The sequence below is a fragment of the Myiozetetes cayanensis genome, unplaced genomic scaffold (assembly GCF_022539395.1).
Source record: "Myiozetetes cayanensis isolate MyiCay16 unplaced genomic scaffold, myiCay2020 scf4, whole genome shotgun sequence".
In the NCBI taxonomy this organism is placed as follows: Eukaryota; Metazoa; Chordata; class Aves; order Passeriformes; family Tyrannidae; genus Myiozetetes; species Myiozetetes cayanensis.
Window position 1 is genome coordinate 47,071,572 of NW_026087631.1, and position 14,118 is coordinate 47,085,689.

The 14,118-nt window shown below is 37.9% G+C and overlaps 1 protein-coding gene across 3 annotated transcripts in view; it reads right to left on the minus strand.

Moving 5' to 3' along the window:
• Window positions 1–1,622: 1,622 nt before the first annotated feature.
• Window positions 1,623–14,118, minus strand: part of ERCC8 (ERCC excision repair 8, CSA ubiquitin ligase complex subunit) — a 28,700-nt gene continuing 16,204 nt past the window's right edge. For all 3 annotated transcript variants that reach the window (XM_050330102.1, XM_050330103.1, XM_050330104.1), the window contains 4 exons: window positions 13,337–13,461; window positions 7,735–7,932; window positions 3,668–3,754; window positions 1,623–1,991 (listed from right to left, as the gene is read on the minus strand). In XM_050330102.1, the coding sequence (XP_050186059.1) occupies window positions 1,923–1,991; window positions 3,668–3,754; window positions 7,735–7,932; window positions 13,337–13,461 (479 nt within the window). In that variant the 3' untranslated portion in view covers window positions 1,623–1,922. The remainder of the gene's footprint in view (window positions 1,992–3,667; window positions 3,755–7,734; window positions 7,933–13,336; window positions 13,462–14,118) is intronic.

Genomic DNA, 14,118 nt, shown 5'->3' on the forward strand with positions numbered 1-14,118 from the left:
TTTCAACTGTTTGGGACACTGAACCTAAAGGTATCTGGGTGGGCAGATGCCTGGGCTAATAATTCTCAGCCCACCTCTTCTTGAGCTGAATTCCACATTGCATTTGTGGTGCTACTTAGGCAAACCTGACATGTAAAAAGTTATTCAGCAACAGTATGAAAATGAGCCCCATAAAAGTTTAGAGGAAAACTTTCACATTTTCAGCTAGATCGCTGTTCAGGGTTCTGTCTGGAAAGGTTCCATGGGACATGGTCTTGATGAGAAGGAGTGTCCAGGAGAGGTGGTTAGTCCAGGGTAGTCCAAGCTCACATGGATGAGGAAATTAAGCAAAGGACGTCTGCATGCATGAAAAAGGAACCCCTGACAAAAATCAGTATGCAAAAATGAACCCATCTGGAGAACTGAATCCAACTTTGTGCTCCTCAGCACAGGAAAGAGGTGGACCTTTTGTAATGGGTCTAGGCGAGGACCACAAAAATGATTGGAGGGATAGAACAGCTCTTTTATGATGAAAGACTGAGCAAGTTGGGGCTATTCAGCCTGGAGAAGAGAAGGTTCCAGGGAGACCTTACAGCATCCTCCATTAAATAGAAGAGGCTTATAAGGAAGATGAGGACAAATCTGTTCCCTCATTTTTCCAATTTTAGAGGGGAGCTACCACTCTTGGTAATAAAAACTAACACTGGGGAAAAAAATAGAAAATGCTCTCCTCTATTCCTGTAAAGTGACAGTGTCAGGTGAGTCCTTAATTTCAGTATAAACTTCTGGAATTCTTCCACCCTACAGATATACAGTCAATGGTGGATCTGTCTCAGCAAATATGCAGTAAATACGAAGCTTGTTTAATTACAACATTCTCTTAATATGCCCAGTCAGCTGTTATCATTTTACAATGCTAGGCATATAGAAACTGACAGCTTCTATCTTGTACAGATATCACAGTGAATTATTCTATGATACAGAAACATCCACACACTATACAAAGATTAAATTATCACCTTTCACTTGTTTGTACAATGTTTTTTCCCTTTTTCTGAATTTGTGGTCTAAACCTCCGCTCTACTTGGGAAAGAATTTTTCCTCTGTAGAGCTGCATCTATATTTGACACTAACCTCTAACTCAGCTCTCAGCTTGGTGACTACATTATGTCTGAAGCACAAACTAGCGACTGAGACAAGTAACTCCACAAAATCCCTCCCTTTAAAATAGAGTGGGCATTAGGACCACAAAATGTTTTGGAACAGTTTTGAAGGATTACATTCAACATTTCTAACTTGAAATGTGATCCACTTTCTCTTAACTTGCTGGGGCAGATTTAGATACTACATGATGGTGTCACTATATAAATACTTGAACAGAGGATCCCTATATCTCTTTCTGAACTGAATACCGCCTTTATGGAAAAACATACAAAATGAAAATACTAAAGAACAGGCACAAAAACCTGTTGACTCTCACAGCACACAAGCACTTGAAAATGGATTCAATCTGCTCCAGCTAGACACTTAATAAAATAAGCCGGTCCCTGAGCTAGTCCTCCTTCAGGCAAAGTCGTCTGTATCATGAGTCTTGGAAATGAAGAGGTTATCTCCTCATGCACTAGTGATAATAAAAACAATGCAATATTGACCGGTCTGGAGGGATTTTATTTTTTCTTTATCAGCTGTTAAACACTGAATAAAGTACACCAATGTGTAAAGGTAAGTACAAAAGTCAATACGAAAAAGTAATCCTTTAGAATTAACTCCAACAGAGACAAAAAACCACAGAGAACAGTGGAAACTTATTTCTGGAAGACCTTGCTCTAACAGAACTGTACCAAAAATCCAGTCATGATAAATCCAACAATATCCAATTCTGTAGATAAAGTCTGTGAATGTGGTGCCTGAATGTCGATTTTATATCAGCATATAATTTAAATTCAGCCTTCATCGTCACTGCTGCTCCATGCATCTTCATATGCTGGATTTAAATGTTGTTGAGGCAGAGACTAAAGAAAATAAAAATTATCAGAGTTTTTCTTAACTAAAAATATGAAAATCTTAAAAGTGCAAAGCTAAAGGCATTTTTAAAAATTATTATATGTAGACAAACTATTCTGTCTCTCATGAGTACTGGTTTATTTTTAACTACTTCTTTGGCCATTCTGCTGATTAGAGACATGATAAATTATGAAAAGCAATAGTACTCTATTTAATTCCAATTTCGACAAAAAATAACTGGAGGACTGACTGGAAGTATTACAAATGTTTGGTATAAAACATAAACAAATGTTTCATATGTTTTACTATGTTTACTCTGTGCCATTGTTTTAATTTAGGTCTAAATTTCCTTGGCCCAGCATAACTGAGTTAATATTATGGTTTCAGGAAGCAGTCCTGGCCTTTATCCACATCCAAGACCTATTTCTTATATCCGCCCCACTAGGGTCCAAATAAATGGTTCGTGCAGCTATGCAGTACACTGAATCACAACGACTTAGGGTAATTTTTTTTAATTTACTTCTATTCTGGGTTCAGATTCTGGTTATGCAAGCACACAAGTGGCTGTTTTGGCACATGAGAGGGAGCAGGACCAGTCGATAGCAGAACTACTTCTTACAGAGGCAGTGCTCATCTACAACATTTGCAAACAGCAGCTGAAGCTTAAAAGATTTCAAAACAATGGCACATATTACATACTGCCACCATGTCAAATTTAAATGAGCAGTTCTAATTAGATCTAGGTAAATAATCCTGTTGCTGTGGGTTTGTTTTTATTTTTCAGACTAAGAAAAATACAGTTTACACACATATAAATTCTCATTTAGAGTAAAATGTTAATTTCAGGTCCAATGAACACATTTTGGGTTTAGGTACCTAACCTTTGAAACTATCTTTTTTTATTTTGCGTAATTGTAGGGTAGTTTTGAAGTAAGTTGTCTTATAAAGCAAAGCAAATGTTTCCCCATCCAAAATGGAACAATGCAGAAATTTTAAGAAGTGACATTTTGTATGCTATGGGGTAAAACATTAATTTATCCTCATTTGTCAACATTCGTAGAGTTTGCTAGACTCTGATTCTGTGAATGGTTTCAGTTCCTTAAATCTAGAATTTTTTCTGCTCAGACTGCTCACTGAAACTTTTACTGCCCAGCTTTAATACTGAGAGAAAGTACTCTCTTGGAAAGCAGTGTTACATACGATCTTCTTGCAACAGACCTGGATATCTTGCCTCAGACACGAAGATAACCTCACTTAGAATGTACTTTACTATATTTCCGCATCAAAAATATGATATGGTATGAAGTGTGATATCCCTAATATTACTGCTTAATGCACAGCATATTCTTAAACAATTTAAAATACAATTGTTGGTACCTTTACAATTCCAAAATAGCACAAGCTACAGAAAACAGTTTGGAAATGAAGGACACTAAAGCAAAAGTTGAAAGACCCATAGCCAAATTAACTACTTTTAACTAAGTAGGAAGGTAGAAGTCTGCAAGAGACTTTACTAGACTATGAAAGAAAATGTTCTCTCAAAACTGTATAACAATTAAAGGATTGCTCAGAAAAAATAGATGATTCTGCTTTCACAAATTTTGATGGTCTATCACATACTTCATATTTAAATTCCACACAACAAGCCATAAAAAATTACAGTTCAAACTCCAAAATTCATTACCTTTTCAGAAATATCATCAGGAACTGGCTCTCGTGGAGCTGGTATCCATGCAAGGATATTGCAGTCTTTGCTACCACTATAAAGTTCCTTTAAAAAAACAAGCAAAAATTACTTTTAAATAAATTTACAAAATAGTGATACAGGCACAACACCGGGGAGAAAAAAGATATGGAAAATTTATTTAAAAATGAATGCAAGTAGTCAATTTCTAATTTATATTATAATTCAGATAAACAGTATTTTAAATAATATACCAAAACAAAATTAATACTTTTTTTAATTTTCTTTCACAGACTGCTCACCAAAGCAGTACAATTCACATTTAAATGAGCTTTATTGCTTTTAAATACATTTTTCTTCTGCCCTCTCTCACACCTCCTGAAAATACACCTATTTTAACAGTTAATAAACTTAAAAGACTATTTATAGAGAAGTGAAAAAAAGGCAAAAAAGGAAAATACAGTATTAAATTTAAAAATAGGAACAAACTCAACAGAATCTAGCAATACATGTTAGAAAAGTGCATATGTATGGAACAAAGAAGTATTAAATAAATGTAGTTTCAGTATGCCTAGGGAAGGAAAAGAACAAATAAAGTAGAATTTGAAGCCTGTATCCTGTTGGATGGGCACAGATAAGGCGGACTAGTTTATTATTTTTAATATAAACAACTCTATTTATTATAGTGATGACTAAGGCCTGAGATTCCATTGTACAAGGCACCCTGCAAACACATGGAAGCAAACAGTCCCTACACCGAACAGCTGAAAGTCAGATATATCTTAGTTTTCTTAGCTCTGTATTAAAGGAAATAGATTTCTCTATCACTTTAATCTGAGGAAATTTGGTTAATGAGAGATACTACACCATCTTTGCCATAAATTTTGCTCTAATAACACTCACATTTTCCGAAGTGCTACTTAAATGAACAAACATAAAGATATTTTCATATGCCTTCAATCTTGAATCATCCTCTTGTATATTATAGGCAATGTCTGAAAACATTTGAGTACTGTCATACATCTAAACTGTCTGAGTGAAGCTTATAAAGTGTTTTCTTTGGTATTCAGGCTAACAGTATGAAACCCTTGCTTTAAGTACACTGGCTTTTACACTTAAACGAGCAATTCTCCGCATATGTGCTCATTATTAATACCTTGATTCAACATAAGTTCAAAATATTATAACAGGTCTATCTTTGCAGAAAGTCTCCTACATTATGTATAGTTAATTCCAAAACTGCATGAATTATGATGACATTTGGTGCAAAAACTTAATGCCCAATTCCTATAAATACTCATTTAGGTGGGTAATCTCACTCAGTAGAACTGACATACCATCTTTTCTAAAACTGGTCCTATGCATAAAGTTCTTCATGCATAAAACATATTCAAGATTAGAGTTTACAGTTTTAAGACAGAGAACAATCCTGCTTAATTTCCTTGAAAGAAGATATGTTACACCAAGGTATAGGTCAAATTCTACTAGGACAAAAATTCCATCAGCAGTACACTAGTCAGGCCTTCTGCCTTTGATAAAGAATATCACTAGAACTCCAAAAGATCTTTCCATGCCACAATATACCCTTGTGAGCAATGTCATAGTGACATCAGCATAAGTCCATTTAATCCTTTTCACCCCTTGGCTCACTTTCTGATCCTGGTATGGCAAGATATTCAGTTAATGTCCACTGCATTTAGCAATACTTATAATTAAATATTACAACCTGAAATGGTGACTCACACTCAAGTCAATCAAAAGAAGAGCTAGTCCCCTCCACGTAGGATTACGGTACAATACAAGATAGTCACAAACATTGCACTACAAACATGCTCCATGCATGTTTATGGCATATTATATGGAAAGACTGCAAATAAAACCTAATTTAACTTTCAATTAACTTCACTTAATAGTTTACTATTGGTTTTGCCAAATACCTTTGCGGATGTCATTAGCGTTTCTTAAACAGTATGAGAATCTATAATTTAAAGCAAAATTGCTTACTGTTGCATACCTAATATTTTATGACATGTTATTCCTGCCTAATGCTCTACTTGATTTCTTTTTCTGAAAGGGAAACATAGGTCTTGTTTGTTTACTTAAATTATTTTAAGCAGATAATATGGCACAATACTATCTAGCATATTACATCCAACAGTAAACATCATCTAAGATATTGCACAATGAAGATTCTCTTTCACACCACCCTTAAAATTACTGTCCTCCTATTACATTAATGCCTCTAATAAGAGGACCAAATTCTGCAGTTCTTATTACTCAAGCAGACTAACATCTTACTAACTTCACAGAGATATTTACATAAGAACAGTTTAGGCAAACAATAATATAGTGTATTTTATGGCTCTGTTCCCAAGATCAGAAAAGGCTAAACTCACAGCATTCTGTGCAGAGAGCTCCATACCATATCTCAAGCATAAGAGGTGTTACACGAACATGCTAATTAATTTGGATAAGAACAGATAAAGACTAGTATCTTTGGACTGCAAATAGCTAGCTGCTTGGGTATCAGTGATCATATTTGATTATATGATTCTGAGCAAACAGAAGACACTTCTCACCTCAAATACATAATGGGTGCAAAGTTTAAATTCTTCTTAGAGCCTATTCTGGTTATGAGGTGGAACAAAGATAGCAATTAAAATACAGTTAATGAACAGAAAAAATATCACGGACTGACAGCAATCAATATAAATAAGAAATTTTCAACATGGCAAAAAATAGTAAGAAAAAAAAGAAGGGTAGTTGTAGTAGGTGACTCCCTTTTGAGGGGAACTGAGGGCCCTATTTGTCGACCAGACCTGTCCCACAGGGAGGTTTGCTGCCTTCTTGGAGCCAGGGTGAGGGACATTGGTAAGAGACTTCCTGAGCTAATTTGAACCTCAGATTACTATCCACTGTTGGTAATCCAGGCTGGCAGTGATGATATTAATAGAAGAAGTGCCAGGGCAATCAAAAAGGATTTCAAGGCACTGGGTAGATCAGTTCATGGGACAGGCACACAGGTAGTATTTGCCTCAGTTCCTGTACTTGCTGGAATGATGAGAGATGAATTAGGAAAAGAGTAGGAAAGCCTACCTTATCAATAGGTGGCTAAAGGATTGGTGCCACTGTCAAAATTTTGGTTTTTTGACCATGGGGCAAATTCCACAGTACCCAGACTTCTTAAATCAGATGGGCTTTATGCATCTAGGAGGGGCAAAAGGACTGTAGCCCATAAGTTAGCGGGGCTCATCAGGAGCCTTTAAACTAGGTTTGAAGGGGGAAGGGGTTGAATCCAGGCTCTCCAAAGAGAAGCCCAGGGATGAAAAGCCTGAGTTAAGAGTAAAATCAGCAGCCCAGAAGAAGTGCATGTACACCAATGCACGCAGCATGGGCAACAAACAGGAGGAGCTGGAAGCCATCGTGCAGCAGGAAAGCTATGACGTAGTTGCCATCACAGAAACGTGGTGGGATGACTCGCATGACTGGAGTGCTGTCATGGATGGTTACAAGCTCTTCAGAAAGGATAGGAAAGGTAGGAGAGGTGGAGGTGTGGCTCTATATGTTAGAGAGTCCCTTGACTCTGTAGAACTTGAGGTCACCAACGATAAGGTTGAGTGCCTGTGGATCAGAATCAGGGGGAAGGACAACAAGGCTGACATCCTTCTCAGTACTGACAACAATACTAATGCACTTCACACTCTTTCTTACTGTGATTAGTTTTAGGTATCTCTGAGAAAGACAAATGCCTCCTCTTCAGTTTTACAGAAAACAGACAAAAGCCTTTATGCATATTTACTAGTATGCTGACAAATTACTAGAAGTATATTGAGAAGTTACATATGTGAGACAAATTGAATAGTGGAAGGAAGCTAAATCAGAAAAGGCCATACCAAGAATTTCAGCAACCTTTTCTTGCATGACATGCAAGCCACAGAACTCTCTCTTATGTCATGATCTTTGATTAAAGCACATTCCTGAAAAGTTAATGCTTTTATAGTGCAAATTGTACAGTAGCCTGCATAAATATTCCAGTTTGTCTACAATACTGGTTTTATTTTGCTTACCTGAAAATGAGGTTGAAATACACAGCAGTTGACAGTGCTATAATGCCCTCTAAGCATAGTTATCAATTCTCCTGTGAAAACTGTATAAACAGCAATGGTACTTCCATATGGTACAAAGGCAAATTCCAGATTACAGCCACAAGAGATGGCAAATTTGAGTCCTTTCCTACTTTCATTACAGACTTTCCCATAGTTCACCTGTAAAATGAAGGATTACACAGTTAGCCATTAAGTGAAATCACAGGAAATTATATTAAAAGGTCAATTTTATTTCATCCTTAATACTCAATAAAATTAATTTTGAGTTGTGTTAATATAACTCCTGATATTTCAAATTACAGATATCTATCAAGAGAATAATTTTTATGTTCACTCAAGATGACTTTTCTCAATATCAACTTTAAGAAAAGGAAAGAAAGTTACGTCTAAAAATCAACAGTTCCACGCTAAGAAATAGAATTTGCACGGGCTGTTGCAAGCCAAATCTACATCAAACACCTAAACTCTCACTGAAATTAGACATGGTTGAGGAATTACCACCTATCATCGTTTTGGAATGGTATTTTCCAATTTAGCAGTCCTGCTAAAACCATGCCATGGGTCGCTCCCCCTCACCCACTTCCAACTGAAAGCACAAAAGGCAGCCATCATGGTTTGAGATAAGAACACTTTACTGGAAACAGCAATAAGAAAACAAACAGTAACAGTAACAATATTAATAACACAAGGTATAGGACAAGGAAGCAATTTACCTGTAAAATAAAACAATACTGGACCGTTTCACCCTTCTTAGAAGACAGAAAGCTCCCTTCTCCTGTCTCTGCCAGTAATGTGAGGTGGTATTGAATAACATAGGGGTGTTGGCCACACCCCCTCCTACTGATCTGGGCTGAAACCAGGACTTTATCCACCCCTTATTCTATACCACCTATGATTCTATATATGCCTGGATTCTGTACTTTCCCACTACATACATATACTTTCATATATATATATATATATACACACATTCATATATAAATATACACAAACATAGGTATCATTTCTGTAGTCAATGGCCCTCCAACATGTCTGTTGAGTTCATTTAGACCACCACTGTGAGTTCCATCCATCCTAGCGGTCTTCCAGGGCAGGACGGCTGGTGTGCTGTCAACTGGTGGACTGGTGGAAAGTGGTATCAGGACCTCACAACTGGTGTATCTGGAGTAATCCATACTCATTGTCCATGGTAGTTTTGGCATACAGTGGCAGTATAATTCAGCAAAAAATATAAAATTCAACATTTCAGATCATTCTCACCCAAAAATCAAATCCTCTTGAGGTATACATCGTATTTTTCCAACTCTGTGAATTACCCACAAGTGCACGCCAGTCCTTGAGCAAAAACAAACCCATGCACAGGTCTGCCTTTGCTTGAGGCAGGACTAATCCAAACTGTCCTCCCTAACACATTTCTCATACGCAGCATGGGGACTTTATCTCCTTCTGCAGTATGTGGATATTTTGATTGGGCAGGGCTAGCTCAACTGATAGAGCCTCTAGTGTTAACTAACCACATGGCCTTTGCTAAATGCGGATCCCAATGCTTGAAGGTCCCCCACCCACTGCTTTCAACCTTTTTAACAATCCATTGTACTGTTCAACTTTGTCAGAGGTTGATGCATGATAGGGAATATGATATACCCACTCAATACTGTGCCCTCTGGCCCAGGTATCTAGAAGGCTATTTTTAATTGAGTCCAGTTGCCCAACTCAATTCTTTCTGGGGTGCCATGTCACACAGGACTTGCTTTTCAAAGCCCGGGATGGCATTCCAGGCAGTAGCAGGTGGCAATCAGGTTGGTCAAGTGTCACTTTTCCTTTGGTGAATCCATACTGACTACTCCTTATCACTTTCTTCCAAATGGCTGCCAGGATGATCTGTTCCATCACCTTTCCACAGACTGACATAAGGCTGACTGGCCTGTAGTTCCTGTCCTTTTTGAAGAGGAGGGTGACATTTGCTTTCTTCCAGTTCCTTCAAAAATGATTGAGACTGGTCTAGCAATGAACTTGGGGATGCCAAGTTTGAGTAATTGGTCTCTAACCCAATCTTCCTCAACCAACGAAAAGTCTTCCTTTCTCCGATCTTTCTTCCTGGTCTCCTGGGTCAGGAATTCTCAAGGGCTGGTAGTGAAGACTGAACCAAAGGTGTTCAGTATCTTGGCCTTCTCTGCAACGTCTGTTTGGAGGTACCCTGTTCCATCCAGTAGCCGGCCCACATATTGATGTATTTGAAGAAACCCTTCTTGTTATCCTTGACAACCTTGCCAGATTTTTTTCTAAATAGGCCTTGGCCTTCTTCATTGCACTTCTGCATACTCTGACAGCATCCCTTTATTCATTCCATGTTGCCTGCTCCTGATTCCATCTCATGTGCATCTCCTGCTTGTCTTGAGTTTTGACAGGATTTCCTTGTTCATCCATGAAGGCTACCTGCCCCTTTTACTCACTTTTTTGCCCACGGAGATAAACTGTTATTAACCTGGATGAAATGATCCTTGAGTATTATTGACTAGCTCTCTTGGTCTTCTCTCCCCTCTAGGGTACATTTCCATGGGGTTCTTCAGAGAAGTTCCCTGTGAAGGCCAAAGTTAGCTCTTCTAGGGTTCTTGCTCATTGGCCTGCTTCTTCCTCACAGGATACTGAACTCCATGATCTTGTGATTGCCCCCAACCTTCACATCTCCAAGAAGGCCTTGTTTGTTAGTTAGTGTAGGGTCCAACAGTACACCTTTCCTTGGTGGTTCCTCCACCACCCCTGTCAGAAAGTTATCATCAATGCTTTCCAACAGCCCCCTGGACTGTGCATGCCCTGCTGTGTTCTTTCAGCACTTCTTAGGGTGGCTAAACTCCCTCATGTGAACCAGCACCTGTGAACTTTGAGGCTGCTTCCAGCTGTCTGTAGAAGGTCTCATCCACTTCCTCCTCCTGATCAGGCAGCCTGTAGCAAAACACCCACAGCAGTCTCACCCTTGTTAGTGTGCCCTTTAAGCCTAACCTATAAATTCCCAACTTACTCATCGTTCTCCCTGAGACTGAGCTTCATACATTCCAGGTGTTCTCCTACATAAAGGGCAACTTTCCATCTCACCTTTCTGGCCTTCCTTTTCTAAAAAGTGTGTGGCCATTCACCATAAGATTCCAGTCATGTGAGCTATCCCACCACGTCTTTGTAATTACAGTGAGATCAAAGTCTGTGTGTGCAAACAGATCTCCAAATCTTCCTGTGTTTCCCAGGCTACATGCACTGGGATACAGGCACTTTGACAAGGTATTTGAGGTTGATATTTTTACATATTGAGAGAATATTTTCATGAGATGTGGTGCTTATGTCCTTTGCAGATAATACTGTTGGAGATGGCCATGATGGCCATTCTGGAAATTCATCATACAAACAATGGAAAGAAGAGTTTATTCCCAAACGGGCAACGGAATTACAGTGGTGTGAAAAGAATGTGTTATAAGTGACTTCTGGGCTAAAACCCATTGCTGGGTTGAGGCCCCATTTTAAAATGTTACAAGTGGTTGCTATGGGCTACGCTCCTAGGAGCAAGTGTCAGCTACCATTGGACAGTTCATGGGACTATATCTGTTCAACCAATCCCAGTTTTTACCCCGTTGCTATCCAACTCCCCAACGTTATTCATGTACCCTCCACCTATCCTATGCCCAAGTTTTGCATATCCCTCCTACCTTCTAGCACCTTCCCCAGCCAACCCTATAAAATCCCTCCATCTTGTTAATAAAGCAGATCAGCTTTGAGCACTGCTTGGGCAGGACCTGCAGCCCTGTTCAAGAACCTCGCTGGTCTTGTGTCTTTATTCCCTCATGTTCGTGACATAGTACTGCTCATTTTGTAAAGATATTGTTGGTAAATACTGACTGTGTTAAGTCTTGCTAATGCTAGCATTTTAGAGGTATTTCACTCTGCTGATAAAGAACAATTACAACTCCTTTACACAGCATATGAGCTGTAACATCAACAATTCCCAAGCCACAGCATTGCTCATAACAAAGGCATGTACAACAAAAAGGGGGAGCGAAGATGGGAAAAGTAAATTAAATGGAGATATATATTCAGTGTAAATATACCTGGTTGATAGAAGAACAACAGAAAGAAAAGGATGCTCCCCAAACAATAACTGAAGAAAAATCTTAAAAACTGGCTTTGTTTTTGAGCAGACAAAAAAAAATTTTTTTTCTTGTTTGATTCTTTCTATCCTTAGTGAATCAGGATTTTTTTTTTTTTTGCGATAAAAGATATACACAACATGTATACAACTTCAACATTCACTTCTCGTACTGAAACAATGCACTAGGCCCCGAATTTGGCTCATTGTTCAAAAAAAAAATCATATGCATGGCTTAATTTCTATATCTTTTGAAATATATAGAAAAAAATTAGGGAGACCAAAAAGACCAGCTAGCTGGGGAAATGAAAGGCCTATGCTGTGAACTTGTATTTATTTTTTTGCTGGTGCCTTTAAGTTATTTTAAGCAATACCTCTGGGTTTTGTTCTGTGAAAAGAGAGTACTCTGGACTTGAAAATGCAAGGGCAGGATCAAGCTATTCCATACCAAATCAGAAATGCGTAAAATAGCCTATGAAACAAGTCAGTGAACTAACAGTCACAGAAAAACGAAGACCAGTGATCCAGTTGGTGATAGGAACAAGCTGTATTATCTACTTTGGTGATGGTGACTTAAAGACAGAAACATGTCTGTATATGAGCTGCTGAGAACAAGCTGGCAAATATGGATAGCATGGAGAAAAGTCCTTTCATTTAAATATCTATAAGGAATTCTTCTTGCTGTGTTTTGAAGCTAAAGATTTCTGAGGTAGAGCAAAATTTCTTCCTTTCCTGATAGCAGTGACAGACCAAATTACAATTGCCTAAAATTCCATGGACACTGACTTAACGGAATATGTTCTTCTTTCAAAATAGACACAAACCCCAATTTTCTTTACTGAACAGAAAATCAAATAAGGAAGACAAGATCCTTCAGAACAAAACAAGCCATAGAAAGGACTGGAACAGCAGTAGAGACTTAAGATCTTTTCCATCCACAGTGCTCCATCCCTGATGCTGTTTGGTTAAAAATGTAATCTGGATGGATGGATGGATGGATAGATGCATGGATGCATAGCTGTTTTTAACACTGCCATACAACTCCACAGGACAGATTTCACAAAAACAGAGAGAAGGTTGCATTGATAACTAATAGTTAAAAATGCCCCCAAACTTTCTAACAACATTCACTGCATATTAAGGTTTTCATTACTGTACAAAGTGTTTTATAGCCTCCAAATTAATGAACTTCAGAGTTACCGTATTGAATTTTAAGCACATCCAAACTTCTTCATACTTTTTTTTTTAATAAGTAGAAGAAAAAAAATCTGGAAAAAGCATGTTCACTAAATCTTCTAATGATGAGATGAAGCAGTTACATCCTTTATGAAAATGAATAAATACCCAAAATTGTAATGACAGTTGCAGAAATTTTAAATCCCTAAAATTAAGTGCAAGTAAAAACATAACTGAGGTTCCTTGAAAACTTACTAACGTGTTTTCTCCAGTGGAGCTGTTCCAGAGTCTCATCCGATCATCTGTACCAATGGTTAACAGATGAAGACCATCACCGGTATAGCATAAACCATTAACTCTCCCATTGTGAGCAGTGTTTGCTGTCAGGAAAAAGAGATGGTTCAGATTTCTAGAGAAGAATTACTGCTTTGTATACATTTTTATTTCAATGCAGACCACTGGAATTGCTGTTTAAATGGTAACATTCAGTAAATTAATCATTTAACTTTTGGTTTATAAAAACATCTGGCTGGCAAACAGCCACCAGTGGTGTTCCTCCGGGTGCAATTCAAAACCAAGTTCTGTTCAATCTATCATCAAGTGGTTGAAGCTCCCAACCTGTCGCTCTTTAAAAAGCATTTGGACAATGCCCTTAACAACATGCTGTAGCTTTTTGTCAGCCCTAAAGCGGTCAGGCAGCTGATGATCATTGTAGGTCCTTTCCAACTGAATATCCTGTTCTATATTGTTCATAGAGTACTAGAAATTAATTTCATTGAGTTTACCCTGCAGTACTGCACATTAAGTATGCTAAAGGAGCTAAAATCCAACACTGCTATCACAGCAAATCTAAATATGGTGTCCATGAACTAACTCATTGAAAAAGAGAGGAAATATCTCTAAATTGTACTACACTACCTGATTTAGACATACTTCTTAGGTAAAAGGCTTTAAATTTTTTTTTAAAATACTATTAGCTGCATTTGGTTTAGTTCATACATATATGTTAATAAATCAGACATTCTAGTCTACGTGAT